This window comes from Porites lutea, chromosome 2 (genome assembly GCF_958299795.1).
Source record: "Porites lutea chromosome 2, jaPorLute2.1, whole genome shotgun sequence".
NCBI classification, from domain to species: Eukaryota; Metazoa; Cnidaria; class Anthozoa; order Scleractinia; family Poritidae; genus Porites; species Porites lutea.
Genome location: NC_133202.1, coordinates 44,054,949 through 44,064,720, shown reverse-complemented (window position 1 = coordinate 44,064,720; position 9,772 = coordinate 44,054,949). Strand labels below are relative to the sequence as shown.

The 9,772-nt window shown below is 42.1% G+C and overlaps 1 protein-coding gene and 1 pseudogene across 1 annotated transcript in view; both read left to right on the top strand.

Moving 5' to 3' along the window:
• The first annotated feature begins 1,304 nt into the window (after positions 1 to 1,304).
• On the top strand, positions 1,305 to 2,039 carry LOC140926266 (uncharacterized; annotated as a pseudogene).
• A 2,957-nt stretch (positions 2,040 to 4,996) lies between these two features.
• LOC140926264 (gamma-aminobutyric acid type B receptor subunit 1-like) overlaps positions 4,997 to 9,772 on the top strand; it is a 42,069-nt gene continuing 37,293 nt past the window's right edge. The window contains exons 1-3 of the mRNA XM_073376033.1: positions 4,997 to 5,254; positions 6,777 to 6,868; positions 8,181 to 8,364. Of these exons, the coding sequence (XP_073232134.1) occupies positions 4,997 to 5,254; positions 6,777 to 6,868; positions 8,181 to 8,364 (534 nt within the window). The remainder of the gene's footprint in view (positions 5,255 to 6,776; positions 6,869 to 8,180; positions 8,365 to 9,772) is intronic.

The following is a 9,772-nucleotide window of genomic DNA, read 5'->3' as shown; positions in this document are numbered from 1 at the left end:
GAGGCCGGAAACATTCACTAAGTATTGATGTCAGGTGCCCATTATCCGCACAGTTTTTTATTTGCTGTACAGAATCGATGAATTAGCTGTGTACATTATCCGGATAAGATTTATTTCAAATCAGTAACTTAATTAAAGCTTGGGATACATGATATAGTCGTAAAATGTAATTCTACTCTTATCAACTCCGTATGGAAATTTTCTTCACTCATTCAGAGGCGACTTGACTTCATGTGCACCGCTTGTTTCGCGTGACTGCATTTTCTGTATATAACCGAAAGCGTCTGAGTTGAACCTGGAATTCTCATACTTTCCCCAGTTGTGACTACTAGAATGGGGTTGCAACGGTCTGAGAAAATGTCACAAAGGGATTTAGAGATGTGAAAGAAGGAGGAATTAGTGCTAGAAAAGCAGGCTTATTGTGGGGACTGAGCATGAAGAAATCAACACCGCAGGTCAGACTAAATATCCCTTCCCCAAGCTTTTTTAAAATAAAAAATGAAGAAAAAAATTCGTTTGCAGATTGGGTAATTGAGCTAGCAAACCGCGGCTTCGGCATGTCCACGGACGCCTTCCTTTAATCAGTGAAAACGTTCCTAGACGAGGAAGTGTTAAACTGTCTTTCGTCATATTAAGGACTAAATAGATTTTCTCTGGACCAAATTTCAGAGCTCTTGCGATTAACAAAGGGAAGTTATTGCAATCTTAAACTGAAGTGTCCGGATACTGGGCAACATACTGTCCGTTTTTAGTCCAGCAAATAAATTCTCGACACTAAGATTCTTGTTATTCGTACTTTTTATTCGTACGTTATTCTTGCGAAATATCGACTGTTCGTATTTTTTCTTTTTTCAGCCGCTTATTTACAACAATTTATTATTGCTTTTTGCAGCCCCAGACGAAGGATAGTATTATCAAACCAAAATATCGGGCAATTTAGCAATACCCTGTCTTTTGGCTGCCAACTTGCATTTGCTTTTAAGTTTTATTCTCATTACTGATCCTGATCATGGGTGTTGTAACATTGAAACCTGAGGGGATCCCCCTAGGGGCCCCTGACTGACTTACATGCGCACCCCGAAAACGGGGAACCGCGTGCGTTGTGTTTTTGACTTGCTAGGCTCACGAACATGTTAGAGTAGTCTTCACTAGTTGTTGAATTTAGCCTCATTGAATGATCTTATAACATGGTGTCAGAAGTGGGATAACAGTGGTTATCTGCCCTGCCGAACTGTGACAAATTATTGGACGAGTTGATGGGACGAACAAGTTTCCTGTTGAGTTGTATTTTTGTATCTTGTATAATGGCCGAGCGAGATTCTCGAATGCCCGGTCAATTCCTCCTAGACGCGAATGCTGCGGAGAATTGGAGGAAATTTTTCATGCAATTTCAGATCTACCTTGTTGCGAAAGGTAAAGATGATAAAGCGGACAAACTGAAGGTAAATATGTTGTTACATTGTGCTGGACCAGAAGCTATCGAAGGGTACAGTCACTTTGTGTTTACCGATGAAGAAGACAAAGATCGCTATCAAGATGTCTGTCGCCAATTCGACGAATTGTGCCAGGGTGCTAGAAATGTAACGTATGAGCGACTGGTGTTTAATCAGCGAAATCAGAAGGAAGGTGAGAGGATTGACAATTTCTTCAGTGAACTGAAAAGACTGTCGTAAGCTTGTGAATTTGGCGACCTTCGAGATTCACTCATTCGTGATCGTATTGTTGGAGGAGTTTTGTCAGACGAATTGCGAGGTGAACTGCTGAAGAAACCAGATTTAACGCTGCAAACTGCTCATGATTATTGCCGTACATTAGAGGCAGCCGAACTACAGAAATACAAGTTTAATACACCAACAGTTGCGGGTTGCGGACGTTCACTTTACCCTCTCAGGAAGGTAAAGGTTCAAGAAAAGACATCCGCTCGTAACTGTAAATTTTGTGGTTCCAGGCACCCATTTACTCAGCCACCTCGCTGCCCAGCTCTTGGAAAGAAATGCAACAAGTGTAAGAAGGAAGGTCACTTTGCACAGAAGAATTAAGTGCTGAAGGTTCACAACTTGCAGCTGTGGAACATGAGCCTCCAATGAATCACGATGTGCACACATATTTTGGATCAGTTGAGCTGGATAGTTTCTCCGGCACTCGAAAGAAATCTAGGAGCTTGATTACTGTCAAAATTGCTGGCAAAGATGTACAGATCAAAGCAGATACTGGTGCAGAAGCTACTTCCATTCCCTATGAGCTGTACAAGGAAATCACAAACAAACCTCTTCAGAAACTTCAGCAACCTTTGAAGGGGTGGCTTGCGCCTAAACCCATCCATCCAAAGGGTTCTGTGAGGCTTCCAACTCGATATGGGAGTCTTGAACTTAACCTTTTGTATCTTGTTGTTGATGGAAATTTTACACCATTGCTGGGTTGTGATGCTTGTTTAGACTTAGAAGTCCTGGAGTTTATGAACCTTGAACTGATAACTACTCCAGAGTCAAAACAACCAGAGCAAAAAATGCCAAGTTTCTTCCTAACCGATCCTGTGTTGCAGGATTATAAAGATTGTTTTAGTGATAAACCTGCAAGCTACCTAACAAAGTACATTTGGAAGTTGATCCGTCAGTTCCTGCAGTAGTCCATCCTCCCAGAAAAATTCCAATTGCCCTTCTTGAACCAGCACGAGGGAAGCTCACAGAGATGGAAGAAGATGGGATTATTGTTAAAGAAGAGGAGCACACTTCTTGGGTTTCATCTATGCTAGTGATTGACCAACGAAAAGTGAAAGAAAAGAACACTCCACTCTCGAAGAATGATGTTCGAATTTGTATTGACCCAAGGGACCTAAACAAAGCTCTTAAGAGACCCCACTATCCAATGGTTACCGTAGAGGAAGATGCCAACCGATTATCGGGTGCAAAGAGTTTCATGTCCCTTGATGCTTGCAGTGGATACTGGCAGCTCCCAGTGAATGACGAAAGCTCAAAGCTCTTAACAGTCAATACCCCGTGGGGTCGATAACGATTTACAAGGCTCCCTTTTGGAATCTCTTCTGCCCCTGAAATCTACCAAAGGGAGATGGACAAACTCTTTGGGGGGGTTCCTGTGGAGATTATAGTGGATGATTTCCTGATTCATGGTAAAGATCAAACCGACGCTGATCAAAAGTTGAGAAGAGTACTGGATAGAAGCAGAGAAGTAGGATTGAAGTTCAATCTAAAGATAGTGAAACTTCGTTTTCCTGAAGTAAGCTATGTTGGACATGTGTTCTCGTCCGAAAGATTGAAACCTGACCCTGATAAAATCCGCGCGATCAGTGAGATGCCTCCTCCTTCTGACAAAGAGGGTGTGCTTCGAATACTAGGAACTGTCAATTACCTAGACAAGTTCATTGAACACAAAGCCAATCTACAAGAGCCAAAAAGATGTCGCATTTGTTTGGGAGAAACCACAACAAGAGGCTTTTGATAAGTTCAAGTCTGTCATCACTAGTGCGCCGGTGTTAGCATACTTTGATAACAGCAAAGAAACGGTGCTAAGTGTTGATGCCAGTAGCACAGGCCTTGGTGCAGTGATCATGCAGGAAGGCAAACCAGTTGCCTTCAGTTCAAAGACATTGACTCCCCCAGAGAAGATGTATGCAAATATTGAAAGAGAGCTGTTAGCGATTGTATTGGGAGCACAAGTTTCACACATATGTGTACGCGCAGAATTATTGTTGAGACAGACCACAAACCGCTGGAGTCAATCTTTCGGAAACCACTGAATGAGGCCCCTCCCAGGCTACAGAGGATGTTGCTGAACTCACTAAGTATGACCTTGTGGTGCGTTATGTTTGCAGAAAACAGCAGGTCATTTGAGACTGCCTTAGCAGAGCACCTCTCCGTGAAACTTGAACCGTTCAGTGAACCCGAAGATGTCATCGGAGTTAATCTTGTTGAGGAACTTGGAGCAGCACCCTGAAGAGGTTCAAGGACAGCTCAAGTGCTGATGAGACATCAAGAGTGGTGATGGAGTACGTTTGAAAGGATGGCTGTCTGAGAAAGAACAAGTTGATGCACTTGCCCGGGAATATTCGAATTTCAGAGAAGAGGTGAGTGTTGAGGATGGCTTGTTATTTAAATCAGACAGAATTGTAGTGCCAAGATCATTGAGAGCTGAAGTGTTAGATGAAATCCATGGAGCTCACATGGGAGAGAGCAAAAGCCTTTCCTTTGCGAGGGATTATGTTTTCTGACCTTCCATGACTGCCCAAATCAAAGACAAAGTCAGTTCATGTGCCGTGTGTAATGCGTTCCGCAACCGACAATAGAGTGAGACATTACATCCTCATTACATTCCGGGATTACCTTGGCAAGTTGTTGGGACTGATCTGTTTGAATATGGTGGCCAAAGGTACCTGTTAGTCACTGACTTCTATTCGAAGTACTTTGAAATAGAACTCCTTCGCCAGAACACTGCCATTTGTGTCATCAACAACTTGAAGAAAATATTTGCAAGGTTTGGAATCCCAGAGAAAGTTGTCAGCGACAACGGACCGCAGTACAACAACACCAGAAATTTGTTCAGCAACAACCATGAGTTCAAGAAATTCGCTGAGGAATGGGGATTTTCCCATACAACCAGCTCACCAGAGTATCCTCAATCAACTAGCGCAGCAGAAGGACCTGTACAGACCGCAAAACGCATTCTTAAGAAGGCTGCGGCAGAGAACAAAGACCCATTTGAGGGACTGTTAAAGTATCGCAACATCCCATTTGAAGATATCGGTGTGTCACCTGCCCAGCTGCTGATGAGTCGACGCACTCGAACAATGATACCAACTCATCGACGTCTCTTGTTACCTCAGGCAGTGGATCGTGGTCATGTTCTGAAAAAGCTTCATCAGCGACAGCATAATGCCAAGTCTAATTATAACAAGGAGAGTAGAGATTTGCCTCCACTGGAAGTTGGAGACAAGGTGCGGTTTCGTCCAAATGGTGAGATAGAATAGCGAAAAGCTGAAGTAATGCCAAGATCATACATGCTGGAAGATGGATATGGACGTGCTTACAGGAGAAATCGAAGACAGATCCTCTCTGTTCCAAATGATTCTCCCATGACCCCAAGGACAAGGGCTTCTCCTATAAGTACCCAATCTCGTGACTCTCCTGCGAGTACAAGACAATCACTTGTATTTGAGAAGCCAGTGCCAAGTCCAGTGACACTAGAGAGACAGACAGAAACAATTTCACAGACTCCCATTACAACCAGATCTGGGCGTCAAGTTAGGAGGCCGCAAAGACTCATTGAATCGTGTTAGGGGGGAGATGTTGTAACATTGAAACCTGAGGGGATCCCACTAGGGGCCCCTGACTGACTTACATGCGCACCCCGAAAACGGGGAACCGCGTGCGTTATGTTTTTGACTTGCTTGGGACACGAACATGTTAAAATAGTCTTTACTATTGGGGCCCCTTATTTTAAGACCAAACTGAGCCCGTCTGGATGGCCGTCCCCCCCCCCCCCCCCCCCTTATCTGAAGGTCTGGCTCCGCCACTGATGTTTACTATTCTTTTTTTAAAAGCAAAGACTTTGTTTAGTTAGAAAGTATTTCATATTTTGATCCTTAAGTAAAATGAATGAGGATTAAAGCGCAAATAAGTGAGTGAACACCATGTTGAAGAAAGACGGATGGATGAGCCGAAAGGCGTTTTGGAGATTCGCCCTTTTTATGTGAAAAATATATAGAAGTTACGAACTGCCTTACACGTTAGTAGACTATTGATACTGTCAATGGATAAAATCACGACGATTGTGACAAATGCTTAAGAGTCGGTCGAAATTTGTGCTTTGGCGAAACAGTCAAAAGTACTCAGTAAAATGCAATGCAGTTAGCTTAAAGCTGTTTACTCGTAGTGCAAACAAACCTTGACTTATGGCGTACCGTGACTTCGTTTTGCTCATTTTTTGTTTGTTTTTAGTTTTAATGTACTAACAGAAGACTGTTAGACCATAAATGCGGCGGACCATATTTCATTTCCAGGGACCGTAAAGAGGGGGGTGGTGGTGGGGAGGTGCAAGTAACCACTGCTGAAATCAGGGGTATCCAGGGGTATTCTCCCCCGGAACATTTTGAAAGATAGACCCTCGGAAATGCGATTTCCAGCGTTTTGAGGTGCATTTGCAACATATTTTATAACATTTTGCTCATTGTGTTAATGAGAAAAGGCATGATAATAATGAAAATCTTTAATAAAGTAGCCAACGTCACAAAGTTATTTGCAGGTCGATCATCGCTTAAAAAAGGCTAACTGATGATACAAAAACAAATTGATACACACAACATATAATTCGTAATATAGACTTAACATTTTACAGCCGAAGAGCTGGATAAATTGCTAACACGAATTCATTTTCTTAGGAGGAAGCAGTGAAACTAGAGTTCTTAGTGACTTCGTTTACAAGCCAGTATAAAAATTTGGGGCCTTGGAGAAAAAATAATTATTATTTCTTAAAGTTTGTTCTATGATAGGGTAGACAGTATGACCTGGGAATTTTAACTATTTTAAGAGTGAGAGTTGATCATAGCTGAGGTCAAGCTGCTTTAATTTTCATACAAAAAAATTCGTTCTTTGGAAAATTATAACAGTACTTTTTTCTGTTTTCTCTTTCCTTTTCTCAGATCGACATTATTACGGGTCATACCTAAGATGAGCCCTACAGCAGTTATTTCCTTTTTTGGTATTGTCTTGGTGTTTGGATCACTGAAGTGTAACGCTAACAAGACAGATCTTTATATTCTTCAGATGGTTCGAAACGACATGACCGTCTCCAGAGGGATGAAACTTGCTTACAATGTTGCTAAGAACTCTTCTTCTTTCAAATCATTCTTTGAAAAGTATGAAATTAAGATGAATTGCCCTTGGACTTTGGTAAGTTCGCAACTCGCTTTATGGGGGCGAGTTTCAAGAAAGGCCGACACCATTTTTACGACATATTAGTCAGAGAATTACGGCGAACGTGAGGTTTTTGTTATATCCAGAATAATCAAGGTCGAGGTAGGGGTTATTAGCCGAAGACCTTGATTATTCTGGATATCACAAAAACTGAATCTAATAATTGTTTTATTATACATTGAACGAAAAAAAAAATGGTGACGACAGTAAGTGGAACTGATAATTTATTTCTAAACGTGTAAAAAAACCGTAGATTCTCTCAGTTTTGTCTCTTTCACATAATCAGCAAACAGCTCCTTTGCCACCTTCGTCGACTTTTTTGTGTTTTGTGAGTCCTTGTCTTCGCCTATTTTTCGATGTCTTGCTCGGTCAACGAAGCAAACCTGGAAGTCAATGTTTTTGCCTCTTCCTTGACGGCAAGCAACACAAAGCGCGCGAACTTGACGTGATTACCCTTAGAAATCATTCACAGCGGTCACACATGACATGATTACCCGTAACCTCGAGTGTCCTTGACATGGTTATTGTATAATCTGCAGCCCGATGCCCTTCCAGGCGCTGATTTCGAAAATTTACTGTACGCTTTCGGCCAATCAGAAAAGAGATAGTGAGTTGAATGTATAATAATTGGAATTATTTCAGCGTGATTTCCGTAAAGAAAAAAGCAAAACAATGTCTATCAAAATAGGTCCATTGTAGCCTCAAAGGCTAGAGTCAGGGGCACCCAACGAATGAATATTCCCAAATTCGTGAGAATTGTCTCAAAAAGGTTTTCTCCATGTTTTAGAAGCCTTTTTGGTTAATTTGAACCTGCTCTAAAAACTGTTTATCTGTTCGGATGTCTAAGCGGAACTTTGGTCTTCTTGAAAGTTTAGCCTCGCATTCGAAACTGTTAGCTACCCTGGTGGGTCCGTAATCTAGACCCGGTGAGACTTAACCAGAAGTTCAATTCCGTCAGTGGCGCAGGCTACCCAAATGAAAACCTTGCCTGCATCTGTAGCAACAGAGGACAGGAGGCAGTTTCACTACCTCGTATTCTGAAGTAACAAAGCTGAGCCACTAATTTTGCAGTTCAATTGAAGCGAAGACGCGTTAGCTAGAGTTTTAAAAATATGGGCAAATAGCTTGACATATAGTCCCTGTAAGACCTTGAGTGTTGGCCTGGCTGGGAGTCGAACCCTGGCCTACCTCTATAAGCTTGGTACCTAACCAATATTTCGCTTAGTAGTTATTAGTTAATTTTTTTATTGGCAGGTTGATTCATAGTATTGAAGTATTGTTTTATTATTTGCAACAGGGAAATCCCGGCTTCGCTGTTCTGGCAATTGTTAAAGCTTTTCAAGTTCCAGAAACCCATCCGCTGATAGTCCTAGGGCCTCACACTTCTAAGGAAGCTACTGCAGTTTTACCGGTGGTGAACGTTTACAGAAAGCTTATGGTAAGTAACAGGCACAATAAAGAAATTCGTAGTATAATATACAAACAGTAGTTACATGGACACAGTTTGATAACGTCTAGATTGTGTTCACAGTGCCCTATTTTTCCGTAAGATCGTCGAGATCGAGCGCTTGACTTTGCGTTTCTTGGATGAGTGTCAAATATCTACTAAAGGGGCAGAGGACGGTTATTTTCTCTCCTCCCTTCCCCCACGCTGTAAACCTCGACGCCTCTTCGGTTCATGTGAAATCAAGATGGCCGCCCGTACCGGAAATCGCTCGATCCTGACGATGTTTCTAAAAAAATAGGGAACTATGAACTGAAATCGCCTTGAGAGCCGTATGTTGACAAAAAGAATATTTCGAGAGACCCAGTTTTATTTCTCGACCTAAACGAAAGCTGGTTGGGAATAACGATGATAATCATCATCATCCTCATCAAAGGGCCAATATAGTTGCAGGCAGCCCAGGTATACTGTGTGCCAATAATTGATCGCGGAGCCTACATTCCTGTAGAAATTGGAAACCTATCGATTGGGGAAGATTTGTTATGAAGTCAGCCTACACCCGTCTAAAAGTCCCCACGTCCGTCCTACAGACTGTGGGGGTAGGGCAGGAGAGACTCTGCAAGAGAAGGGACGGGGGAATCCATTACATGCAGCTACTGGACGTTCCACCTGATTTTGTGCTATTTTGCCAAAACTGACTTATTTGATGAAGGACTGGGACTCCTTGAACACACGGCTAGAAAATCTACTTACCTTCAATATCCCGTAAAGCCAAAATCTCCAAGTGCGACAAAGACAAAGAAAACGTTTGAGAATTTCTAGTAGAATGGAACGCGTGACCAAACGTTTAAGAGATTAGTATCAGATGAAGCACGTTAACTGCGCCAAAATATCCTTGCCTACTCGTCAAATGGCGTCGAAAACCGTGACAAGGTCAATTGCCAGTCAAGAATTTTGTAGTGTGCTGCGGTTTCTTTTTTTATAAATTTGTGCCGTGAATACCGCTTGAATGAAGTTTGATGCGTATGTTGACATGTACTTTCTCTACCCTTGCCGAAAGACTATCTATATGAAAGAGTTATCGTTTCTTCTACCGACAGGCTCGGGGATCGTAACATTTCGAGATTATAAACTCTCTTCTCTAGGAAATAAAGCATTATCGTCTGTTTCACGATTCAAACAATCTTCTCAGTAAGGGTGGATTTTCACTGTCTCGTAACACGTGCGTACGCACGTATATTTTACGCGGGTAAATAGAATAGAAGCAATGTATGAAGTACCACCTACGTGTAAACGTAAAAGTTAAGCGAGTTTCAACAACTTTAAGGTTTACGCACGGTCTTTCATACCCTGCCTCTAATTTGTTAAGGCACGTCGTTTTAACGTGCCTAAGCACGTAAAA